Source organism: Eumetopias jubatus, unplaced genomic scaffold (genome assembly GCF_037043125.1).
Source record: "Eumetopias jubatus isolate StellerSeaLion01/CBP00866 unplaced genomic scaffold, mEumJub1_p1.0 scaffold_16, whole genome shotgun sequence".
Lineage (NCBI taxonomy): Eukaryota > Metazoa > Chordata > Mammalia > Carnivora > Otariidae > Eumetopias > Eumetopias jubatus.
In genome coordinates, this window is record NW_028274822.1 from 82,964,468 (window position 1) to 82,989,508 (window position 25,041).

The 25,041-nt window shown below is 60.0% G+C and overlaps 1 protein-coding gene across 2 annotated transcripts in view; it reads left to right on the forward strand.

Moving 5' to 3' along the window:
• The window catches only part of RBM19 (RNA binding motif protein 19), a 136,914-nt gene extending 112,948 nt beyond the window's left edge, over positions 1–23,966 (forward strand). Inside the window, exons 24-25 of one of the 2 annotated variants that reach the window (XM_028116643.1) lie at positions 7,063–7,175; positions 23,324–23,966. In XM_028116643.1, the coding sequence (XP_027972444.1) occupies positions 7,063–7,175; positions 23,324–23,335 (125 nt within the window). In that variant the 3' untranslated portion in view covers positions 23,336–23,966. Of the gene's footprint in view, positions 1–7,062; positions 7,176–7,668; positions 7,757–23,323 lie in introns of those variants that run through there. The other variant, XM_028116644.2, reaches the window with a different exon arrangement.
• The last annotated feature ends 1,075 nt before the right edge of the window (positions 23,967–25,041 follow it).

A 25,041-nucleotide genomic window follows, 5' to 3' on the forward strand; every position in this document is an offset into this window, starting at 1 on the left:
CCACTACAGTGAGTCACCTTCACCTGGCCACCCCTTGTCCTCTCCAGCCTATACCGGCCTCTCCAGCATCTGTAACTAATGCAAACAGATGCAGGACGGAGCCTGAAAGCCCCGGGGCTTAGCCCGGCCCCACGGCCCTACGACGGGCTAAATCCACGATAATCCAGGCCCTGTGGATGGGGAGCTTCTGGGCCAGCTGCGTGGAACGCGCAGAGCGAGGGCCACCTACGAGGCCGCACGCAGTCTCCTGCTTCCCAGCGAGCCGGAGCCCTTAGCACTGTGGTGACTCCTAAGGGCAGTGATCATCAGTCTCAGGAGCCAGCGCCCACCCCCAGGCCATTCACATCAGAACCTCTTGGCGGGGGGTGGGGGGTGGGGGTGGTCCCGGCCTCAGTAGTTTCTAGATTATTCTGTCGGGCAGTTGGGCATGAAGACCGCCGCTGTAGGTAGGTGGGGGCTCTGTCTGTTCATGCCTTTTCTGCAGAGAGCTCTTTCCTGTGGGGGGCGCCATGCTAGTATCTCCACTGCAGGGCGGGCCACTGAGCCACAGGACCCTAGGCATCACTGGTGTGACTGGGGGAGTGTGGTCAGGTGACTTCCCTAGAGCCACTGCTCACCCGGACAGTAATGTCACGCAGCCTGTAGGGTTTCTCCCAGTGCACACCCAGCCTGCCGCTCAGAGCCAGCAGGTGCCTGGGACGCAGAGGCCCAAGGAATACAGCGGTGTTCCTCTGCTTCTCAGCTTGCTCTCAGCTGCCTGGGCCCTGCCCACCCTGGGGCCCCGACACGGCCACCGTGGCTGGCCGTTCAGAATATCCTTTGGAGTTTTTTCCACGGCTGTGGTCCCAACCCCAGGCCTGGCAGATAGCAGGTGCTCACGTTCAGGTGCGTTCATGGGCCCATGGTGGCCGGTCAGCCAGTTTCCAGAGAAACTAGAAATAGAGACTCTTGTGTAGCATCTCCCCTTTGTTTGCATACTAGTAACTAGCTTTTTAAATTTTAAATCATTTGGCAAATTCAAACGCTCTATCGGGGGCCTGTCACGTGGGAGGCTTCCTTCCCTTTGGTCACCTATAGCCATGGTGTCCTGGTGTGGGTTCCCCAGGGGCAGATCCTAAGACGTGGAGTTGGAGGTGAGCCCAGGTAGCTCATGAGGAGTGGGGAGGAAATGGGACCAGTCTGTCAGGGGGCTGCAGGGAGCAGGCCCCACCCTAGGCAGCTGGTGCTCCGCGCACCGGGGGCCCTCCAAGCTCTGTGTGGCACACACCTCAGAGCTGTCCCCTGGGAGTCGAGGGGGCTGGGACATGTGTCCACCAACTCCCCATTAACACACCTCCCTGGGGGAGGGTTTCTCAGGGGCTCACGTCCCCAACACTTCCAGCCGGCCCCGGGCCAGGGCCACGCATACCCCAGTGGCCAGAGCCACGCGCTAATGCTGCAAGCAGCCACCAGGATGGGGCACCCACAGTGGCTCCGGCACCGGCCCAGGGCTACCATTTCTGCCCCCAGTGTGAAGAAGGGGAAGTGACCTGCCCGCAGGTCAGAATCCGGCAGCAGCGTCCATCACCGAGCCTAAGATGGGCCAGCCTTCACTGAGCGCTCACGGCGCACCCGGCGCTGCTAGAAAGACTTGAGTACGTTTACCCTCCTGGAGCCCCAGGTGCCGTCCGAGCGGGCTACCGCTCAGTAAGTGCAGGGGCGCAGCACAGAGATGCGAGGCTCCTTGCCCCAGGCGGCCCAGCCCCGAGTGGCGGGCCCCAATCCTGGCAGCCTGGCGCCAGCATCCCCTGGCTGCCCACGCTGCTCCTCTCAGGGCCCTTTCAGAATTCCCTCGTCCCCCGCTTTGCTCACCCTCCTGGTGGCCCCCCGCCCACCACTCGCGCCTTTCTGTCCGCCTGCCTGTGCCTTCCACGCGGGGCGACAGCGCCAGGCGGGGCCGGGAGAGAGACGCGGGCTGGCATTCTGTCAAGGAATTAATTGAAAAATAAAATCATTAGATGGGAACTCCAGAAATGCAAAATGGTGGTTGGAGGAGGGGGGGGCGGGGACGGGGGCAGGACTGGGGGGTTGTTGGGGGACGGCTGAGTTTTTTGTCAAGTTAATTTCTCGGGTATTGATGTTTGGTGACATTCACTTGTTGTTTATCTTCGGGTGCAGCTGTAATGCTGAACGAAAATGCACAGCTTGTTTCGTTTATTTATTTTACACCTTTCTTCGGTTCTGCATTATGTTTGTTTGGTGAAAACTCACTGAGGCTTTTGATGTCGGAGAAGTGGGATTTCAGCAGCTGCTTCCTGCAAGCAGGGTGCTCTGTGCGCAGCAGGGCCGGTGGGCGGTGCTGGGTGTCGTGTGGTGGGCACTCGGGCCCGATGCGTCCCCTAGGTGGGGGCTTTGGGGGCCTGACCTGAGCCAGATGCCCCAGGCCCACGAGAGCAGTCACGGCTCCCGAGTGCCGAGCCCTTAGCTTGCGGGGCTCCGTGCACAGACTTGCTGATGCTCACGGCTGCCCCGGGAGACGGGTCCTGTTCTCATCCCCCAGGTACAGACGAGGAAACCAAGACCCAGGGAGCCGAAGTGACTTGTCCAAGGTCACTGAGCCATTAGGCGGCAGAGCTGGGACCTCAGATTGTCTGACCTGCAAGACCATGGAGTTAGCCAGTCGCTGACCTGCTTCCTATGCCGCTCGCCCCGTAGGGGTCAGTGGATCCCCCTGTTTCCCAACCTGGGGTGGGGAATGGGTACCGTACCTTTTCAGCCTTTACAAACCAAATGCTTTCATTCATTTACCCAGTAGCTATTCGTTGACCACCTACTATGTACTGGCCGTCCTATGACAGTCCCCGCCCTGTTGGCATCCACTGCCTCCCCCCCACCACCGGAGGGCGCACAGCTGGGGAAGTGCCAAAGCCAAGTGTGTGTGATCCTAAGGCCAGACGTGGTGACCACACACCTGTCTCAGTGTCAGGCTCCTGGGGAGCCTTGGCCATGCCCTCTGCCCTGAGTTAGGGCCCCTGAGACGCCACATGGCACAACCCAGACAGCATGTGCGGCCTGCAAACAGGACAACTGAGGCTGAACCCCAGGGCGGCCTTGTGGTAGCTGGGCGCCTTGGGGGGGCACGCTTCGCCCTGCACGTCCATCTCCCCAGCTGTGAAGTGGGGATGATGACACCCGTTCCTGCAAGGGGTTCCTGAGACTCAGCCGAGGCGCTGCCTGTGTGTCCCTCTGCCGGCTGCATCCCCCTCCCTCTGGGCCTCAGTTTCCCCAGCCAGCTGACCCCTTGGGTGCCTCCCAACCCTGCCCCTGTTTGTTGTATTGCAGTAGCCCATCACCTATCCGTTGCCCCAGGGCCTCCTGTAGGATTGGCCCCGCTGCCTGTCCCGGGAGGGGGAGCTGAGGCTCGGAGGGGTGAAGGTCCCGCCACCACCGGGGAGGTGAAGCATAGGATTGGAGCCCAGCTCTGGGTGGCATGGGTTCTCTCATTCTGCCACGGCTGTGTCACGGGATGTTTGGCTCTTAAGTGATTGTCAAGTGGCTGCAGAGGAGGAGAGAGTGTCTGGTACCCAGTGACTCAGAGGAAGGCGGGAGTGCAGCCCAGGACAGGGCCGGCATCCCAGGCACAGGCGTGGACGAACTGGTTCACAAGCCTTTAAGACAGCGAGGCCCGCTCCCAAGCAGACTGAGCATGGCTGGGGCCCATGGGGCCGCGGGGCCGAGTTGAGAGGTGCCCGCTGGTTCAGACAGTGGGAGATGCCGTGAAGCCATGAGCACAGCCGCCTGCCGGTAGTGAGACTAGGACAGTGGCGTGAGAGGGCCGGACCTGGGGTGGCCACGTTTACATTCTCGCCTCCTCCCAGGAAGCCTCCCTGACCGCCCACATGGAGCTAATCCTGCCCTGGGTTATGGTTCTGTCTCCTTCCCCATCTCCCCTCACTGGACCAGGAACGCCCTCGACGGGGCCTGTCCCGCTCACTCCCAGGCCCGACCCAGAGCAGGCACTGCCCAGTCTCTGCTGTGAGGAGATGAAAACGTGAATGGAGGAGGACTTCTTTTGGTCCAGCCCCTGTTTCTGTGTGTCCTTCAGCAACCTGAGCTCTTCAATCTCATCTGTCCCTGCCATCCGTCCATTTGGCCAGCAAGTACTCTCAGCATCTGCTGTGTGCCGTGCGCTGTTCTAGGCCTCGAGGGTGCGGGCCTTGACCGTACAGACAGACACCCCTTCCTCCTGGAGCCGGCATCCCAGTGGGAGAGGCAGACAGTAAGCTGTGCAGTAAAACACAGGGGTGGATGCCACGGAGGAGCACGGACAGGGAAGGAGGGCAGGGGCGCTGGGGGGCCTTGTGGTTTTAAACAAGGAGATCAGGGAGACTTCCCTGAAAAGGTGAGGCCCCGCGTGGCTCCCGGGAAAGGAGCACTCCAGGCAGAGGAAACAGCAGGTGCAAGGCCCGGAGGTGGGAGAGGCGGGGGCCAGCAACCAGGAAAGGGCCCTGGGTGGCAGTTGCCGCGTGCATGTGTGTCTGTGTACGTGTATGTCTGTGTGCATGCATGTCCATGTGCGTGCATGTGTGCAGGGGTGAGTGTAACCGGAAGCTCACAGAGGTGACGGGCCCCCCTGCATGGCCTGGTGGCCATCCTGACGGCTTCAGCTTTTCCCCAGGTGAGACAGCACCACGGAGGCTGAGATGAAGGAGCCACAGGTGCTGATCCCCCCCGGGTGCCCCTCGAGAGCAGACTCTGGGACGGAGGGCAGAGTAGGTTTCCGCCGTCCTGCAGGCCAGAGATACCCCGGACTCGGGGCAGAGGGCCGAGGCGGAAGTCGGGGGGGAGCAGAACTGGCTGAGAGCTTGAGCCCCAGGAGGCATAGGCAGAAACCGGCCCCCCTGCCAGTGCCTCAGAGCGGTCAGGCAGCGGGGAAGACAAGAGACACTCTGAAGGTCAAGGCCACGGCTCCACCGCCCGGCCCAGGAGCTCGCACCCCCATTGTTAGTAACTAGGAGGGGGCGTACGTGACGGGCTCACAGGCCCTATTTTGCTGCTCTTCTATTTCCCAGCTCCCATTACCTGCCCACAAATTCAATTTTCAGAGGCCATTGTGCACCTCCAAAGCCTGGCGATTGTAAGGAAACCAAGAGCGTCGAGGAGGCAGCGAGGAGAGGAGGCGTGTGTCTGAGCCAGGGACTGCCGCCCCTACCCTCCTCCGCCCGTCCTGCCCCCTCTCCCTTTCCATGACTAACAATGATGGATACAGGCCTGCAGGCTCCTGAGCCCCGGGGGCAGCCTCCCACAGCTTCCCCAGCCTCTCTGCGTCCCCGCCTTCCCACTCCATTCACTTCTTCCCTCACTGGGCACACATTAGTGAGCACCCACTAGGTGCCAGGCAGTGAACGGGACAGCTCCGTTCCCATACGAAGAAGTGCCATGATAGCGGGGGGGGGGGGCATCTGAGGAGGGGGCGCGGGAGCTGGGGCTCAAACACAGGGGATCGGCCCTGCAGGAGCAGAGGTTTTGCAGTGGGCGTGCAACGCACCGGCCCAGAGGGGCCAGCTCAAGTCATGCCACTAGAGGACTCAGGATTCCCTTGCCCTGCTTTGCAAAGCCATAGGAGCTTGAGACCCCAAGCGGTAGCACCTGTTCTAGAAGGCTCGCTCGGGCTGCTCTGTGGAGACTGGACCCAGCCATGTGGGGGTGGCAGGAACAGGGATTCAGGTGAAAGTGCCTGGATCAGGCAGGTAGCCGTGGAGAAGATGAGACAGGGTCAGTGCCCCGGTCGCCTTGGGAGGAACATGGTGAAGAAACAGGTTCAGAGAGGCCAAGTCACTAGCCCAGGACCTTCTCCAAGAGGCCCAGGATTCTGCATGTCTGGGCCAGGGGCCGGGCCGGGCTCTGGAGAGACCCACGTGAGGTACATGCCCTCGGGAGCCCCCGGCCTAGTGGGGAGTCAAGACAGGATCACAGGGCTGTTTGTCCCCCTGGAAGACTTCACGGAGGAGGTGTTTGAGGACGGGATTGGGACGGCCAGGCCTGAGCCCAGCCTCCCCCTGCCACATCCCTCCCGGGAAGGCCAAAGGGACCAGCTCACCCTCTCCTACCCCCTCTGTCTCCCTGGCACTCCCTAGCCAGCACCGGAGACTCCCATGAGACGTGGGGAGACGGTGGCTTTGGCGTTGCTTGGGTTTAAATCCTGCCTCCAGCACTTCTAGCTAAGTAACCTTAGACTTAACCCTGTTTGCGGCTCAGCTCCCTCCCCTGGAAGAGGCAATCATCATACATACCTGCAGGATTGGTGAGAGGAGTAGGGCTGTAGCATATAGTAGGTCCTCAGGAGTGTTTGGGGCCCAGAGGGCCTGTGTGTGCTGAGCCCATTGTGCGTTGTTCTGGTCATGCTGTGTGTCTACACCCCCTTCCCCTCTCCTCATAGAGAACTCCTCTGCATGCTTCAAAGTCCAAGTCAAATAGCCCCTCCTCTCCAGAGCCACCTCGTATTGTTCTTCCCTCCGTGCCTCCCCTGGAATCTCGGAGCATGATTTCACCCAACATTTATTGAGCACCTGCTGTTATCAGCCGCATACTATACCATTAAGAGTCTGCAACCTCGAGGAAAGCTGCAGAAGCTTCTACTTGTTTCCCCAGCTATTGCCCTTGCTTGACCCATCCTCTCTGAAGTGTTACGCTCCTGGCAAGCCAGGCAGAGATCATCGACCTCTAGGCTGCTGGGAGAGGCCTTCCTCACTCCCTTCCTAAACGGAGCCGTTTCCTCTGCGGGTGGAAGCCGGGGAGGGGGTGGCAGGCCGAGCCAGAGAGGCAGCCCTGGGTGAAGCCTGAGACTGACTGTCCGTGTTTCTCTCTCCTCTCTCGTGTTTTCTCTTCCGTGTTGGCTTCTGGTCCCTCGTGCCCCCTCCTCTGGCTCGCTCTCCTCCCTCCCGGTGCCTTGTTTCCTCTCTCGCCTCCCCGCCCTCCATTTTGCTCATCCTGGTCCCTCTCCCTTCCTGCCATTTCTCTCTTCCCGCCTCCCACCCCTCTCCGCTGTTCTTTCCTCCTCTCTTGCCATCTGGGCTCCCACAGAGCCCCCGAAGAAAAAGCGGTCTGTGGTGTTGGACGAGATCCTGGAGCATCTGGAAGACAGTGAAAACGACAGTGAGGAGCAAACCCTTCAGCTGCGAGCTGGCACCGAGAGGGTACGTGGCTTCAGGGCCCTGGGGATTGGGGACAGCCGCTCCGGCTTCTGCGCTCCCGCCATGTGGGCTGGGAAGGGGGGGTGGGGAGCGCCGTTTTGGGGGGGGCAGGTGGGAGCGCAGGCGCCCCCACCCTGCCCCAGCCCGAGTTCAGAGGGGACCTGCCCCGCCCCCCCCGCCGCCCAGCCTGGCCGTCCACTGCTCCCAGATGGGGAGACAGGGCCCCACCTTGCTGGTCAGGCGGTTGGGGCACAGAGGGACTCGGGGGCTCGCTCCTGCGCAGCTGGGCTGTCGGGGCAGGAAGCCCCCTCTCTGCCCCACACAGGCTGGGGGCCCCGGCCCAGTTACCTAATCTCCCTGGGCCCAGTGTCTGCCTCACAAACTGTTCCCACCCCGCACGGTTTTAGTGAGAAAAACATGCAGCGTTAGTCCATGAAATACCCCAGCTGCGGTGGAGCACCGGCTCAGAAGCTTCTGTTCTTACCCTCCCCTCCAGGGCTGCTAGCCGGAGTTCCCACCTACGGCCATCTGCAGGAGTGCTCACAGCTGGGGGCCTGGCCTCTGTCCTGCCCCAGGGGGCTTCGAGCCCTGGTTTGACTAGCAGGGGCTGACCCCAGGGCTGGGGAAGCCACCGAGCCGTTCACGAAGCTCAGATGCCAGCCGGTTGAGCCTAAGATGCATCTCTGATGGCGGGTACCCCCTGCTCATGGGTGGAGGACTCTGTGAAATGCATCCCAGCCCCGTCGAAAGGCTTATCCCAGGCTTGGGGCACCCGAGTGCACACACCTACTCCAGCCTGCAAATACAGCCTCCCCCAGGGGGAGGGCCAGGAGGCAGGCTGGTGGGGAGGAAGGAGCCGCTCGATCCTCTGACCTGGGTCTGAATCCCAGCCTCACCGTTCCCAGCTGTGCAGCCTCAGACCAGTGAGGTCCCCTCTGACCCTCAGCTCCTCTTCCTGTCCAGTGGGGGTGGTATTGTGCCTTCCTGGTGTGTGACTGTCTCAGTCAATCCAAGTAAAGCCCAGAGGAAATGCCCATCAGCACTTCTGTTTCCTTCTTAATTTGGGACCTCTGGCTGGGGCTCCAGGTGAGAGTCCCGGAACCTTCTGACTTTGCATAGAACTTGGTCTGTGTGTTTTGGTGGAAGGAGGTTCCAATCTTCATCCAGTTTGCAGAGTGGCCTGGAACCCCAGCAGAGTTCCACGGGGCAGGTGCTTCCTAGTCAGTCCTACCTCCTCCCTGGGAAGGAACAGAGACAAAAGGCCACACCCAGAGTGGCTCGCTCCCCGGCTTCTACAGGCTGTACCCACAGACATCAGGTGTGAGCACCGCATGTAGGTGGGGGCTGTACGGCGGGGTCAGTGTCAAACCTCACCCAGGCCAGCCCCTCAGGTCACCAGGTCCCTCAGTTGCCATGGGTCTTGGGTGTGACTGGAGCCCCCCACCCCATTCTTCCCCACCGCTCGTCCTGTTCAGGGGCCCATGGGTCTTTCTGGTTGAACATGCAGTCTGTATCCACATTGCCACACCCACCAGAGCCAGGCCGCTGGTGGGGGTGTAGTCACCCCACTGGAAGTCATCAGACCCGTGAGCCTGGCACACAAGGGGGCTTCATTGGCACCCACTTAACTGACGCGGATGACAGTACTCGAACGTTCCCAGGGCAGGATCCGCCAACTCCTGCAGCCTGGTATTGGGTGCCAAGTGCAGGCTCTCCAGCCTGGGAGACTGGGTCCCCTTCCCTCCTTCCTGACCCACCTGGCCTCTCTGCCCCCCACCCTGGGGGCTCACTGTCTGGAGATCTTAGGGTGCCCCATCACCCCCGCTTCATGCCACCAAGGACGTCCATGGTGTACGCCACCCTCATCTCCCTTCCCCTAACCAAGGAGCACTGCACTCTCCACAAGTAGCCGGAGGGATCCAGCTGGTTCCATGCACTGGATTATGGAAGTCATAGCTTAAAACCCTTCAGGGTCCCCCACACACTTGGAATTAAGTCACGCTCCTCACCCAGTAAGAAGGCCCTGCCACTCGTCCCTCCCTTACTTTGTGCTGGCCTTTCCAGTGCACTCCCACCCCAGGGCCTTTGCACTTGCTCTTCCCTCTGCCTGGGACCCCCCTTCCCCCACATCTTTCCTGACTGTCTTTTTTTTTAGTCTCCCCTTGAGATCTTAGTTTAAATTCTCCTTCCTCACTCAGAGACAGTCCCTTACCACTTTGTCAGAAGTAGCTACACTCTGCTTCTCTCCCGTGCCCGGACCTGCACCCACACCCCTGTCTCAGACGTCCCTACCCCTGTTCCTTTCAGTCACAGCACTTAGTGCAGGGAGCGGCCCGAGCCCTGTCCTTCCCCTTTGAAAATGACTGCCACCTTGAATGGCCAGGAGGTACTCACACAATCGTAATTCTATATAGGAACCACCACCGTTGTGATGATTCTGGAAGAAGGTAAAGCACGGCTAGGTAAGGGTCAGGTGAAGCTAGGTAAAGTACACCGGGGCAGAGGAGGGATACCACCTCTCCACCCTGGAGGAAGGGGAGCCGCCTGGAAGCTGCAGAGGGGAGCTTGTGGGGAGGAGTTAGAAGTGACAATAGGGGGCTCCTGGGGGGCTCAACCAATTAAGCATCTGCTTTCGGCTCAGGTCATGATCCCAGGGTACTGGGATCGAGTCCCGCATCGGGCTCCCTGCTCCGCGGGGAGTCTGCTTCTTCCTCTGACACCCCCCCCCCCCCGTGCTTACTTGTGCGCACATGCTCCCTCTCTCTTTCTCTCTAGCAAAAATAAAGTCTTTAAAAAAAGAAGTGACACTAGGACATAAGTCGATCTAGGAAAGAACTGAGAATAAACCATAGGGGGTGCTGAAGGAGGGGTACAGCTCTGGGGCTAGGTGAGCATGCTCATGCACATGTAGACTCAGCCATTTCTTACAGGGGTCTGTGGGCCCTGGATAGTCAGGGGGAGCTAGGAAGAGGTGCTGGTGGCTGGACAGGGCCAGGGGTGATGGCAGGGCCAGAGGGGGCACCTGAGCTGACAAGGCTGTGGGGCCGGCCGTTTGCAGAGGCCGGAACTGGAACCCGCCCCCCTCCGTGTGCCCCACGGCCACACACACACACACACACACACACACACACACACACACACACACGCAGGAACGCCGGCTGCGATTCTCGGGGCCTGACCCCTGCAGGCTGGTTTCCCGGATTCCCCTGGCAACAGGCTGCCAGTTGGGTTTGGCCAGAGGTGGACACTATTGGGCATCTGGGGGCTGGCGGAGGAGAGAAGGCAGGGCATTTCTCCCCCTTCCCTGAGTCCCGTGCCGGGTCCCCACCAAGGGTCCAGCCCTGGACTCTGGTAACACCACTGCCTCCCCAAGAGCCTCCAGTTGGGGGGTGTCGTCACCCCCTGGCCTCTGGCTCTGCCTGAAATCCCCTCTGTGGAACTGCCCGACAGGCACAGTGAGGAGATGGGGAGCTGTGGGGGCCTCCCTGCAGGGAGGCAGGGAGGAGGCGCGGACGGAAGCAGAGGTGGGAGGCCAGAAGTTTGGTTGGTCTGTGCACACGGGGCTCTAGAAGGCTGAGCAGATGGAGACCCCGGGGACCTGCAGAAGCTTGGCAGTCTATGGGGGCAGCCATGGGTGTGAGCCCCAAGGAACGCTGAAGGGTGGGAAGGACATGAAGCCGGGCTTAGGGAAGGAGGAGAGACCACCGAGGCCCCTGGGCCTCGCTGGGGGAAGGTCTTGTACAGACAGCCCAGGGTGAGGAGGATCCTGGCTCCTGCCTGCAGGTGGAGGACGGGGGATTAGACAGGGGGGTCTCACAGAGCTCAGTGAGAGTGGGCTGCACTGCAGCTGGAGGGGTGGGCAGAAGCCACGGGCCCTGGTTCCAGGAAGACCTGGAAGGGGGGAGTCTCAGCCGCACCACCCACTGCTTGTGCAACCTGCGCACAGGGTCTCAGCGTCTCCTGCCTCAACTTCCATATCTTTAAAATGGGTACGAGAAGAATTTCAGCCTGGTAGGATTTTTTTGAAAATTAAATGAAAGATCATGGGTAGGAAGCATTTAGCAGACTATGGCAAGCCTAGGGGACACTAAATCATGGCTATCATGATCGTTGCTATTATTTAACAAAGAGGAAAGTGTGGGGCATTACACCCGCGGATGCCCCAGGAAGTCAGAGCCCGGCGTGCGCACAGCAGGCCTGCTGGGCCCACCTCAGAGAAATGGGGCAGGATGGGGAGTCCCCGCATCCAGGAAGGTGGCCTGGAGAGGGTGCCCTCTGCCCACAAGCCCCAAAGCAGGCCGAGTGGGGACATCTGTTCACCTGGTCATTCCATGCACAAAGCCAGACCGAAGATGAGCCGACGGTTTCCAGGGAGCACGTGTGGGAAACAAGTGAGACCTTCCGCAGGCCCTGGTATGGCTGGGTCTCTTCCCAACACTGCGATCCGGGGGGGGGTCAGCCACAGGCAGGGGTGCCACTATCAACGGTAGAATCGTCTCTTCTGAGAGCCGAGCTCCGGCCCCTGGGTCACTGCTTCTAGACCAGGCCCCAGACTTCGTTGTGTGAGGAAGGGCTCTTGCTGGCGTGCAGGCGGCCGGGGGCCCTGGCCACGGGCAGCAGCCACCATCAACACATGGAGCAGGAAGGGGCGTCCGCAAGGCCAGCCCCTCATCCTCAGCCCGTGTATTCATTCATCAAACACTTAGCAGGGCACCGGGGGATTTGAGGCCAAAAACTAGATCCACATGTGGGTCCGTGTCCTGGGCTTGAAGACCCGCGTGGCCGGCAGAAGACAATTTCCAGTGGCCCTCGCCCGCCTGTTTTCCCTCTTTTGCTGCCTCCTCGGCTTGCTTTTTTCGTCTTTTGTGGCCAGGCCGGCTCGCAGCCCCTGTCTGTGCTCCGCAGCATCTAGGAAAGGATTAGTGCAAGCCGAGCATGCAGGCTTTGGTGAACAGAGCCGAGTTTGGTTTCAACATCTAATTCAATTTGTTCTGCCGAGATTGAAATATGAAATGGTTGCCAGTCAAACGTTCAAAGGACGGGGAAGGGAGAGTGAACGCCTGCTGAAATTTAAATTTTAATGGAAATGACTTTAACCCTTTGGCGCATGCACCTTGCAGAAATAGAGCACATTCTCCCCTCCTGCGGAAGGTCCCCCCTCCCCGCTTCTCTTTTGCAGGTCTTCCCTAAGACTATGTAGCACTTTTTTTTTTGTCGGAAATATTGTTAATAAAAGATTAACGGAATACTTGCTTCATAAGATACTCCCATATTTACCCCAGCCGTTGAATTGGGCACCTTCCCAGCAATGACCAGACCCCCTCTCCCCCCGGAAGCTCTGGTCACACCCAAACTCCTGCTCGGCACGTGTCCCAGGTGTAGATGGTCATCTGTGTCGCGGTTTCCGATCTGTGCCCCCACCCCCACCCCACCAGAGCCTAAGCCTGGGAGGGCAGGAGCCATGATTTGTGCGCACCACATCCCCTGTCTGGCAATATCTGATGGACTGAACGCACCCCACTTTGACCTCCCAGCAGCTGTGGGAGGTGGGTTTATGGGATGTGTAGAAACGGAGGCAGGCAGCATCCCCCCAGATGACACCACACAGGGGGCTGGCACGGGGACTTGTGCCCAGCTTCACGTTGCCGGAAGCCCGAGCCCCCAACCTGGCGGTCCCCTGCCTCTCCAGGGTGAGCGAGAGTCTGGCCCTGAGGAGGGTTGTTGGCCACACTGTCCTCTCCTCACCCCTGTGCAGGGGACTGTGCCGCTGTCCCCGGGTTACAGGCGAGTTTGGGGCTCGGGAGGGAAGGCTTCGCATGTGCTGGGTCTGGATCCCTAACTCGGGGCAGCTTGAACGAAAGGCACCCTGTCTTTTTTTCCCCCTGATTAGACTCTTCCTGTTCGACACCTATTTGCCATGAACCGATGATGGGCTTTTCCGGGGCAGGGGGGGGAGCGGGTGTTTGATATCATCAAATGCCATCATGTGCCCTGGGCACATGCTGTGGCTCATGCCAGGCGTTGACCTGCCCTCCTAGGGCTCCAGGGCAGAGGGTGGGGGTGATGGGGGGGGGCCCGACACTCCCTCGAGGACCGTCGGCTCCCAAGGGCTGAGCCCTTGGCTTCATCCCCAGGACCTCATAGAGCCACGGCGCCAACGCGGTTTGAACCTAAAACACCTTGGTCTGTGCGGCCAACGTGTTTGTGGAGCCTGCTGTGCACGAGGCTGGGCCGTGGGAACCGGGGAGCAGGAGTGACCTCAGCAGACGACACTCCTGGTCCCGACCAGCTGATGGCAGAGGTGGGGAGACAGCCAGCCTGCGGGTAGCTCCTGCTCTAGGGCCACTGAGGCTGTCGAGTGTACAGGGTGTCCAGAGGGGCTGAGGGAGGGCCCCTTAAGGGGATGGCATGTGAGCAGAGCCCGGGGAGGAGAGCAGCGACGTGAGTACAGAGGCCACTGCAGTAATCTGGGGGCCGGGGGTGACTCAGCCCCTCAGAGGAGTTGACAGGCAGGCAGGTCCTAGACGTGTGGAAAGTGGAGCCCATGGGATGGACTGAATTTCAGCTCTGAGGTTTGCAAAGCCAGGGTTGACCCCATGGTTTGGGGCTTGTGCAATGGGAAGAAAGAAGTGAGCCTGTGCTGGAGCTGGCCTGGGGGACGCCAGGAGTTGGGGTGTAAATGTGCATTATGTTGGAGATGACCATAAGCCATCAGGGGGAGATGAAGAGCTTCAGGTTCACGAGAGAGGGCCGAGCCAAAGGCATAATGGGAAATCATCTGCCTTTCTGTAAGAAATCTAAGAAGCAGGGCGCCTGGCTGGCTCGGTCGATGAAGCATCTGCCTTCAGCTCAGGTCATGATCCTGGGGTCCTGGGATCAAGCCCCACATTGGGCTCCCTGCTCAGCGGGAAGTCTGCTTCTCCCTTTCCCTCCGCCCGTCCCCCTGCTTGTGCTTGAGCTCCCTCTCTGTCTCTGTCAAATAAATAAATAGAATCTTCAAAAAAAAAAAAATAAGAAATCTAAGAAGCAATGTGGGGGACTCACAGCACCACGTCAGTAGAGCCAGTAAATCCTAGCTCAAACCTCAGAACTTTCAAGTTCATTTTTAAGCCACCCCTAGACAGTTCCAAACTCTCTTGGCCACAGGACCCCTTTTTCCAAACAAAAGCTTTATGCAGAACCCCAACATAGAAAACAACAGAACCACTCTTTTCAAAATCAGGGTGTAAGGCCTGGCTCCCCCACATATTCATCCTCTGCCTCAACACCCCAGGGTTTGAAGACCTGAGGTAATATGTAAACGTGACTCACAAAGCATGATGTGAAGGCTTCAGGGGTCACGAGAAGATTTTAGACAGCCCAGGGGCAAACTTGTAATGTATGAGTTTATTTTCATATGCATGTTGCAAATACAAATGCACAGGTAGCTCATCAAACCTACGATGTCACCAAACTCCTATACAAGGAGGTAAAAAAAAAAAAAGTGTATCAGTATAAAGAAAATTATTAGACCATGAATATAATAAAATGGAAGGGGTGAAGAAGAGCCATGAATGTTCTAAACCAGGGGTTGGCAAACTGCAGCCCGGGGGCCAGATCCAGCCACTGCCTGTTTGTGTAAAGTTTTATTGGCACACGGCCACGCCCACTGGTTTACATATGGTCCGTGCTGGTTTCCTGCTGCGGCAGCAGACTTGAATAATTGCAGGAGAGACTGTACCACCCGCCAAGCCTGTAATACTTACCGTCTGACCCTTCACATCAAGTTTGCTGAGTCCCGATCTAAAGCAAGCCCCTGTGATTTTACAGCTCAGAAAGCTAGACCCAGACAGGGCCAGTGGTTTCTACAAGGTCACACCATACAGAACTCCCCATTCGGAGCATAGCCCTGAGCCAGGCTCTCTGGGCTCAAATCCTGACTCTGCCCCTTACCCGCAGCATGACCTTGAGCCAGCTCCTTGACCTCTCTGTGCCTCGGTGGCCTCATCTATGAACTGAGAGCATCAGCAGTCCCAATTCACCAGAGTTCTAAGGATTAAGTGAGGGCTGAGACCGGTGCCCGCCACTTGGCAAACACTGTACAAGCCATCACTGCTGGTACAGCAACATAAAGGTGTGTCCCCCAGGTCTGCCCCATCACCTGCCACCCAGGAGACCCAGTGCTCCAGCGCAAGACGCGAGCCCAGGGCCTTCTGGCTGAGCGGCCCAATAAAAGGGGCCCTGCAATCTAATTAGAGCATCACCAGAAGGCAGGGCTGAGTCCCCTCCAGCTTCCTTAATAAACCCCACTTCCCCTTAATTGCAGCTTTCATGAAAACGACCCACTGGGGCCTCAGCACCCCATCCTTGGGAACTGTCAGGAGCCCTCCCCTCTCCTGGTCCCCAAAAAGATTCCAGGCGATCATACCGTCGCTGCCTCATAGGTCCACATGTCACCCTGCAGTTGACAAAGCACTTGAAGTCTCAAGCTCAGTGGCATGTCGGCTGAGCCCCAAGGCAGAGACTGTCACTCTCATTGCACAAGTGGGAAACCGAGGCTTGGGGAAGTGAAGCGGTGCATAGTCCCGGAAGGTGCCAGACGAAGGCAGGTGTGTGCCGTGCGACTGCAGTGCAGACTGCACTCCCCATCTTCTCCTTCCCCTGGGTCCTGTGAAGAAGGACGGAAGCTGCTGAATGCCGACGACAGCCCTGCTTCCATTCATGGTTCGCACAGGAGCTGGGGCTGCGGCTTGGGTCCAGAGCCCTCAACCCTCTCCAGCTTCGGGAGGCAGGAGAGGAAGGGTGGGCACAGCCAGCGGCCTCTGGCACCGATGTCTGGGCTCTTCCGGGGGCATTTTCCACCTGATTTGCACCCTCTGAGCTGACTTGAGTTCTTGACCCCACAGGAGCACCCTTCAAAAGTCCAAAATGTGCCTCCCTGAATTCTTAACCCAAGAAAAGTTTAAAGCCTACTATCTTAGACCCGGTGAAAAACCCCAGAGACACGTGGGTCTGGCTTCCACGTGAAGACATGTTCAGTGCTGCCCCAATGGCCACAGTAAGCCATGTGGCAGAACCCGCGGTCGTGGAGGGAGGGGACCGCCAAGAGGCAGAGGTGCGGCGGGGGGGATCAGGGCTTGGATGCAGTCCCTCCCCCACACACCTCTTAAACGTGCCTTGCAGCCACCCGCTCCTTGGGCACCACCTGCTGTCTAGATTAGGGGATGGACTCCCTCTCCCTTGTCCCCCCACCCCAGCCCATCCCCTCGGCCACCCCTGCTCACCTGTCCCCACCAGCTACCCCAGACTCGGGTGCTCTCCCTTGGGTCCTCCCCCAGCCTGTCACTGCTCCGGCACTGCCCACGGCTGCAGGCCCTTTGAGGGCAGGGCCCGGGTCTTGTGCCCTACCCGCCAGGGGAGGCAGCCACTAAGTATTCACAGGAATCTGGCTCGTCCCTGGTCTGGCCTCTTGAGAAACAGGACAGAAGGTCTTCATTGCCAAAACCAGGGAAATCCTAGCCAGGCAAGAGAGACTTCCCCAGTTGCCTTCTCGCTTCAAGAGCATTCACGCTGTCAAGGAACCTAGAGGGCGCTCGCCAAGCCCCCCGGGGGGTGTGAGTGGGCCATCGAGTTAATTCCCTCCTGTGGGGAGTTTCTGTGCTCTTTGTCTTCCCTGCACGGTCTGGTCTGTCCTGCTGGATCATCACAGCTAGGTGGGCCCTGGAACTGCCTGGGGGCCACCCACAGATGCCCTCCCTGCCAGGGCGCCCCTCGGCGGGCCTGTGTCCCCTGGCTCAGCCTGCTCAGCTTGGCCTGGAAACAGCTCTCAGCCTTCCTTCAAAAGAGGCCCCGGGGTCCTTGGGAGACCAGTCTGGTCCATTCTGGTCCCCAAGACTCCGTCTCTCCAAACCCCAGTTTCTCTGGGAACTGTTTGGGAGTTAGCCTCATTTCTCTGCATTCCGGCTCCTCTGCCCTCCCCGGGCCTCCCACCCTGGCTCTGCAGCCCCAAATCAGGGACGACAGCACCGCCCCGCCTCTGTACCCAGCTGGCGCAGCCGCGGTTCTGGGGGCTGCTGAAAAGCAGGTCCGCCTTGGTCTTGCTCAGAGGAGCCCAGGCTTGGACTTTCTTGTGTCCGAAAAGCTGTCCCAGCTCCGGGCTCTCTCCTCTGCTCAGCCAGGTGGTGATGTCCGTGGAGCACTGGCCGTGTCCATCCAGGCAGCCGCCACTCTGCAAAGCGGTTTGCAGAATGACGGAAGAGGAGTGCTGTCAGCATTTTTACTTTCTCCGAGTTGCCCGTCAAGTGTTTACTTTTACCGTGTCTTGCCTGGGAGCCTTGGCTTCTGGAACGAAAGCCGCCGGACCCTCCAGATGAGAGTACTTCCCAGAAACCCAAGCCCTTGGCGGTGAGAGGTCAAGAGCCCAGAAGCACAGGCTTGAGAATCACCCAGCCTGGGTTCTGCTTCCCGGGTCTCGAGTCTCTGCATCTGCTTCCTCTGAAAATAGGAGAAAAAACCGTCCCTCCCGGGGGCTTTTCAAGGCGCCCAGGAGGTGGGTGCTGAGCCAGAGCCCAGGGCCTGGTCCGTGGGGAGCACTTCTGTTCATCCCACTGAGTCTTACAGAATGCTGCCCTGCACCGGGCCCCCAGTGCCAGAAATGAGATCGTGGACTGTGGTCCTCTGCAGCGTGTGTGCGGGGACAGTGTGGCGGCCGTGAGAACGGTGTCGGGGGTCTCATGCAGACGGGAGCGCTGGGAAGGCAACTCTGAGAAGTGACGTCCCAGCTGCAGGGGGAAAGGGAGGGGGCCAACCAGAGGGGAAGCGGAGAGGGGGTACAGGCCCACGCAAAGCTGCAGCGCCGGGGCCTGGGAGCCGAGCCTGGCTGCCGGTCCCTTTCCATCCGAGCCCCTGGCACCTGCGTCTGTCATCACCCGTCCAGACTGGAAGGCCCCACTGGCACCTTCCTCCGGTCCCGGCCACCGCTGGGGGTGGACCAGCGTCAGCCAGGGGCGGCTCCCAGCACCCCCCCCCCCGCTGTCCCCAGCTGGGGGCTGGTGCAGCGTGTCAGGGCTGCTTCGGTCCCCACGTCCCCCAAGGCAGAGAGTCATGTGACAGCTGTCTGAGGTTTCAGATGGATCCACTCATGAATATCAATCAGGCCTGGTAATTCACAGTAAGTGGGATCCAGATTGACTAATAAGGAAGGCTTTCACCCCAAACTGGGTCCAGGAAAGGAGAGTGGCGGTGGCGTGCGGCGGCAGGCAGGTGCGGGCACGATGTGACTGGAATTGCAAAGCCCGACACAGCGTGGGGAGCAGGGCTCATGGGCGGGAGCCGGCAGCCCCCGGGGAAGTGGGGAGCAGGCTCCAGGGAAGGCTGCAGCGGAAGGAGGGGGAGACGGTAGGGAGAGGCGAGGCCGCCTTTCGGGGATACCGGTGCCCACCCGCATCTGACCAGCATCAAGGGTGTGGGGGGTGGGTCCCCGGCAGGTGCCTGTCCTCTCTGGGAGCCAGGCGGTGTCCGTCTCCTGTCACTCCTGACCACATCCACGGAGAGCCACGCCTGGGGAGTCCAGGGTGGAGCCCAGGCCCGTTCTGAGCACTCGCCGTGGGTGCCGTGGGTGCTGAGCTCCTCCATCCACCCCACAGCCTGAGGTCAGGGGATCAGATTGAGGACAGCCCCCTGGGAACAGGCCAGACTCGGGGGGAGATGCAGCTCTGTTCTTACAAGCCCTGCGGGCTCAGGACCGAGTCCCCTGGGCTGTCTGTGCTTCAGTCTCCTCGAGGTGGGGCGACAACACCCACATTGGAGGATTCACTGGGCTGTGGCCCCCCGTGCAGGGGGCATCCGTGGGCTGAAAGGGAGGCATGAAGCCCCTGGCGCACCATGGGCATGGAGGAAGGGTCACCTTCCTCCCTCGGCCTCCCCCACCCTGCTTTTATCCACCGTCCTGATACGTGACCATTGTCATCACTGCCCTAACCACCGACGACTCAGTTAACCCACCACCCCACGAGATGGGCGCCCTTTCTGCCATCCCGACCTGCAGTGAGGAAGCGGCAACTCCAAGAGGTTAGGTGCCTTGCCCAAGACCACACAGCTCTGGGGTGGAGTCAGGGCTGGTGTGTGGTCTGCACTCCGGGCTGTACCACTCGGCCTGCCTGGCCACCAGAGCCCATCCCTTTCCCTCACGCACCAGGGGGAGCCGGTGGGGGTCTGCCCCCCACATCCTTGCCTTTCCTGGGGCACCGCTGTGGTGCCACGGCCCCTCGAAGGCGTCCGCCTTTCCCAGCCCATCCGCACAGTGGGTGCGGGAGCAACACCAGACCCCCGACTCCCAGCAGGGGTGGCTGTTCTGTCTCCAGAGGCAAAGGCAGTTCCCTCGGGGACCATGGTCGACCTGGAGTGGGGCCGCCCTTTTAGAAGCTTGCAGACACCTCTTGGCCAGGTTCTCGGGGCTGGGCTCGGCGTCCTAATGGCTTGGCCATCTTCCTTTGAGAGTTCAGTTCTAGGCCCTGGGGATTCCATGATACGATGAAGTCGAAGGATCAATTACTGAATCCTCACTGCAGCCGAGGGACCCGTGCGCACTATTTTCCACCCCCCTTTGGCAGTTCAGGAAGAAGAGGCTCAGGGCAGTGCTGGGGACCGCCCCCCCAACAGAGTCACCCAGCTCAGAAGAAAGAGGCCGTCCTGGTGTTCTGCCCGGACTCCCTGACTCTGATCCCCGAGGCCCGTGCGAGAGCCCCGTGCTTTTGTTCCTTCCGAGGAACAGTGACTAGCACCTTCCCCGGGCCCTGGGGTCCCTGGGGAGGAGCGCAGACCCAGCCCTTGCCCGGCAGAGCCCCCGGGCCGGACGGGGAGCGGTGTACGTCCTGGGAGCAGGGGAGGCTCCTGGCTCTGAGGGGACGTGGGGACATGTCTGCGTGGTCGTGCTCGTGGAAGGATGCAGAGGCCATGGACACGCACGGCTCCGTGGTTGCTGGGAGCTCGGTGTAGCCTTCAGAAGGCCGTGTGCCCAGCACAAGCCGCTGCCTCTGCTCACCCTCAGTGGCCAGGACCCGTCCCCCGTGTCCTGGGGGCACCGTCCCCACCACACTGGCTCTTTTTCTGATGACAAACGGGTAGTTTAAAAGCCACGGCCTCTGTGACCCAGGGAGGTGAGGCGGTCACCTGCCTCCATCGCAAACAAGCCTGCCTCCGTCCACACCGTATATGTAACATCCTGTCAGGCAGAGAGAGGGGCTGGAACTCGGAGCCAGGTGAGGGGCCCTGGACGTGGAGGGGAGCGCCTTCCCGCGGGCTCGGGGACGCCGCTGACCAGGTCTCGTCCCTGGGTTCTGGGACGGGGCTCGCCAGGGGCCTCCGTGAGGCGCCTAGCGCGTAGTAAGTGCTCAGCAAATAACAGCCATGGTGGTGGTGGGTACCGTTACTTGCAGAGCTAGTCATGGTCTCGATTCTCCAGCAGATGCGGGGTCAGCGCCACACGCCGCCGTCTGAACTGCAGAGCCGGGCGACGTCCTCGAGGGGCCGTGGGGAATAGATGGGCCGCCGTGCCTCCGAGATGTAGGGGGGCCCAGCGTGGATGCAGTGGGGGCCGCAGGTGCTGGCCCCCCAGTCCCAGGGCATCGGCCTCCCTGTGCGCCCGGGGCACGGTGAGGGTCGGCCAGCACAGCCCACCGCCGCCCGTGAAACACGGCCAGTTTCTCATTTTCCCCTTGAGCGGTTTCACCTGCAGGAAAGGCTCGCTGGCTGGAGACCCAGGCCCGGGGAGGGAGGTGGGTGAGGGGGCTGAGTACACCCAACACCGCGCCCTTCCCCCACCACCAACAAATAACCAGAAGTAACCAGAAAGCTCGAGGGAGAGAGTGATTTATAAATACTAGCCCCGGCCCCTCCGCAGACCCAGTGTGTCTTCACCGAATACGTAACGATGCCCAGCGTTTAGATTCGCTTTGGACATTTGCACACTGGGCAGCAAACTGTCCGAAGACACCTTGTTCCAGCAGCTCCTTACCTTTGAACGCAGAGATGTGCCTTCAGTTCATCCCCCTAAAGGGAGGGCCCGCCTCCGAATGCTTTTGCTCTTTGGGATACTCTTGCATGGCCCGTCGGAGCATGATCATCTTTCATTTATAGGGGCTGTGTTAGTTAGAAAGGCTTCCTTGGAGGACCTCCCCAGGGCCAGATTCTTGAGACTAAAGCCCGTCCATAACCGTGAGAGTGGGGCTCACATGCCCGTTTTCCAGATGCAGAAGCTGAGGCTCAGAGAGGTGTGGTGGCTTGCCCGCGGTGACACAGTCTGGAAACAGCGGAGTGAGGCTTCAGGGCCCAGAGTCTGTCCGCAAAGACAGTGCTCTCCACAGAAAATACCCTGAAGGGTGGGGGCGCCGAGAGAGAGAGAGACAGAGACAGACAGCGGTTCCCTCCGTGCCGATCCTCTTGGGAACGTGTCCAGTCTGGGCTCTGGGCAGTCACTAGGCCCCCTGGCCGCTCACTTAAACTCAGCCTGGGCAGGGGGAATGAGACTGTCTGGCAAGTATAGGCCCGGCCCCACAGGCAGGTCCAGGGGCCACACACACCACTTCCGTGGGCTTCGTCTCCCGCGAGGACTCCGGGGCAGATCTGACCAGAGGCCGGCCAGGCTGGGCTGCACCGAGTCCTGCCTCACGGGGCCTCAAAGCGTCCAAGGCTGCAGGAGCTAAGCCCCCCGCCCCGTAGCCTGTCCACTTTTGTCCCCCCGTCTCCAGCCTCGTGATGATTCCTGTAACAGAATCGTCCTCTGTTGCACATCCTCTGCCCCTTGTTTTTTCCTCTGACGTGACCTCACCCGGGGGGACCCTCCCACTGCATACACGGTAGTGTCCCCGACACACTTCATCCCCCTGACTCTTGTTTCATTTTCTGACGAGCATTTACCACACTCTGACATACTTGCCATCGGTGTGCTTATTGCCTGTTCCTCCTGCCTCCCCCAGCTGGAAAGTTCCACAAGGGCAGACGTGTTATTGGTCACTACTGAGTCCTCAGAGCCCGGCACAGCTCTGGGGGCAAGGGGCAGGTCGACCCCGAGCCAGCGACTCTGTCGCCTCGGTAGAGAGCACCCTCCTTCGGTCAGAATGACCCTTCGAGGCGAGCCTTCTTATCCCCCCTTCACAGAGGAGAACACTGAGGCCCCCCCCCGCCCCAGCACAGAGAGCCCCTATTGTGCCCTCGTGGCTCCGGCCGCAGGACACTTTCTCCTCCTTGAAGGAGGGACATCCAGCTAACTCCTGGCAAGCCCGCTGCTTTGGAGAAGGGAAAAGCAGAGTAAAATCAAACAAGACCCTGGACGGTTGGAGCGGCCGGCGCGGCTCCGAGCCCCAGGCGGGGTGGCAGCCGCTGTGTGTACCCGGGGGGCAGCGGGCGGCGGGCCGGGGGTCTGGGGGCCTGGGACTTTGCTGGCAGCCGGCCGGCTGAGGGCTCATCTCGCCTTAGTTAGAATGCAGCCGTTAGATCCTGCCTGCTCTCTGATGGCTGCAAGTGATTGACACTTACAAATTACCCAGCCGAAAGTGTCGAGTCTTTGACCCCTGAGTAACATCTTTGGCAAGCCTGAGATTTGCCAGCATTTTGTCATCTAATTACTACAAATCCCTTGAAAATTCACTGGCTGGTGAATTTTTAATGCGGGGCAATTTCAATGTGATGCATTGCCCAGATGGGTTCTTGCATTTCTCACCCCTCGCTCTCCCTCTTTCCTCTCCTCTCCCTCTCACTCTGTCTCCATCCCTCTTCGCTTTAACTTTACCTCACAAACTTTTGGACGAGCTACGGCGGGAGTCCCACCCTGCGCGTCTGGGCGGAGCCGCTGTAGGGTGTCCCTACGACCAGTCGCACGGTCTGTTCCTTGGAAATGGGCACCCAGGCCAGGCTCCAGGCGGCATGTGGGTCTGCCTTCTTCCCCCCCCCCGCCTCCTGCCCCCCCGGACTTCCCACCCAGCAGGACAGTCCAGGCAGCACCAGTAAGCCAACCTCCTTCACGACGCACCTTTCGAGGCAAAGGGTGGCTTTCCCTGGGCAGGAGGGGTGGTGGCCATTTGCAAGCTTGGTTACTGTCAGGCTCAGTCTTGGGCAAAGCAAGTGTTTCACATTATTATTATTATTATTATTATTATTTTAATCTCATTCTTTAGATCCTTGGCTGATGGTGTTCACCAGGGCTGAGGAGAGACGGCTCCCTTTTTTTGGAGCAGAGGAGAGACTGCACCTTTCGACTCTGCATCCCTGGACAACCTCCAGCCTCCTCAGACCCCAGGAGGAAGCCGGCCTCTCTCCGTCAGAGCACCACAGCGACCCGCCCATGCCGCGGAATGAATCTGGAACGTCAGTCCACAGGAAGCCAGCACTTAGGACCTGACGCACCACGGGAACAAAACTGTCTTCAAACCACGAGTGACAAGTGGCCCATGGGCGAGAAATCTGGCTCCTGTGCCTGCACGTCTTTCAAATACTTGTTATTCCTTTTCTTCCTTCACCTTTTATATGTATGTTGGGTTCTTATTTCTAAACACAAAGACAAGATGCCGTTTGAACTGCGTCCCCAGAACAGCCCCCTGTGTGGGCATTTCCCTCGTTGACAACTCGGAGGGCGAGACCCGTGGCTGCAGCCGTGTTCTGGCTGTTGACCCTGCAGAGATAAGCCCCTTCCCGCCACCTCCACCCGCCCTCTCCAGCCCTCCTGCCTTCCCCCTATTCAGGCAAACGAGGTTTTGCTTTTCAGCCCCATTTCTGGTTACATATGTACATGGCTGATAAAATATTCCACTTCACCCCTTCTCCCCGTGGGACCCGCCGCCTTACGGGAAAAGGGTTTGTATGACAGCGACCGCGACAGCCCCCGTGTGTCGCCTGGAAACGGCAGTGGGGGCCGGGAGGCTCTCTCCGGCTCGTCTTTATTCAGATTCCCTCTCCTGGTTCTGAGAATGGCATCACTAGAGAGAAGAGGCCTGGGCGTCCGCCATGGGCTCTGGCCGAGGCCCAGGCGGCTGCCCTCCCGTTCTGGACAGAGGAGATGCTACCCAGGTCCCCACTGGGGGCTGCCTGGGTGGCCCCCATCCTTCGTCCTCCACCCGGACGGCCCGGCTGCGGATGCTCAGCGCGGGAGCTCACCCGCCCTGGGCGCCTCCGAAAGCTGGGGCCAGCGCTGCACTGGGGTGGGAGGAGGTCTCAGGGAAGCCACCTTGGCTGGATGGAGAGACCCCAGCAGTGGGGGGCTGGGCATCATGCAGGGGGAGGGGATGGCCTGGCCGCTTGATGCCGTCCGTGCCTGTTTTCTCTCTCCAGCCACTCGGGTGTCCGATGCCTCCCTCCAGGAGTCACTGATGTTCTCAGATCCAGAGTATTCCAGAGGCCCAAGGTAGGGGAAGAGGAAGGTGTCCTCAAGCTTCTTTCCAACGTCCTTTTACAAAATGCGGCAGCTCACATTGCTCCGAGTTCAGGGCAGCCAGGTCAGTGCACCAGCCGTGGGCAAGCCCCCTCTGCGGGGGGGCCCCCTTCTTCCAGAGGGCCTCAACTCAGGGGAGCGGACGGTTGTGCACAGAGCTCCGCAATGGGCGGGGCATGAGGGGCCAGGCCACGCCCCTCTGCTGAAGAGAGCTTCCAGTCTGGTGTGGGGTTAATAAGACCAGAATGAATTGAATAAACTTCACGTGCGAGGTGCGGAGGCTTCTGGAAGATGGGAAGAAAGTGAGGTTTGGCATGAAAGCAACAAGCATTTAGGGGGCGCCTGGGTGGCTCAGGCGGTTAAGCGTCTGGCTTCGGCTCAGGTCATGATTCAGGGGTCCTGGGATTGAGTCCGGCGTGGGGCTCCCTGCTCAACGGGGAGTCTGCTTCTCCCTCTCTCTCTACCCCT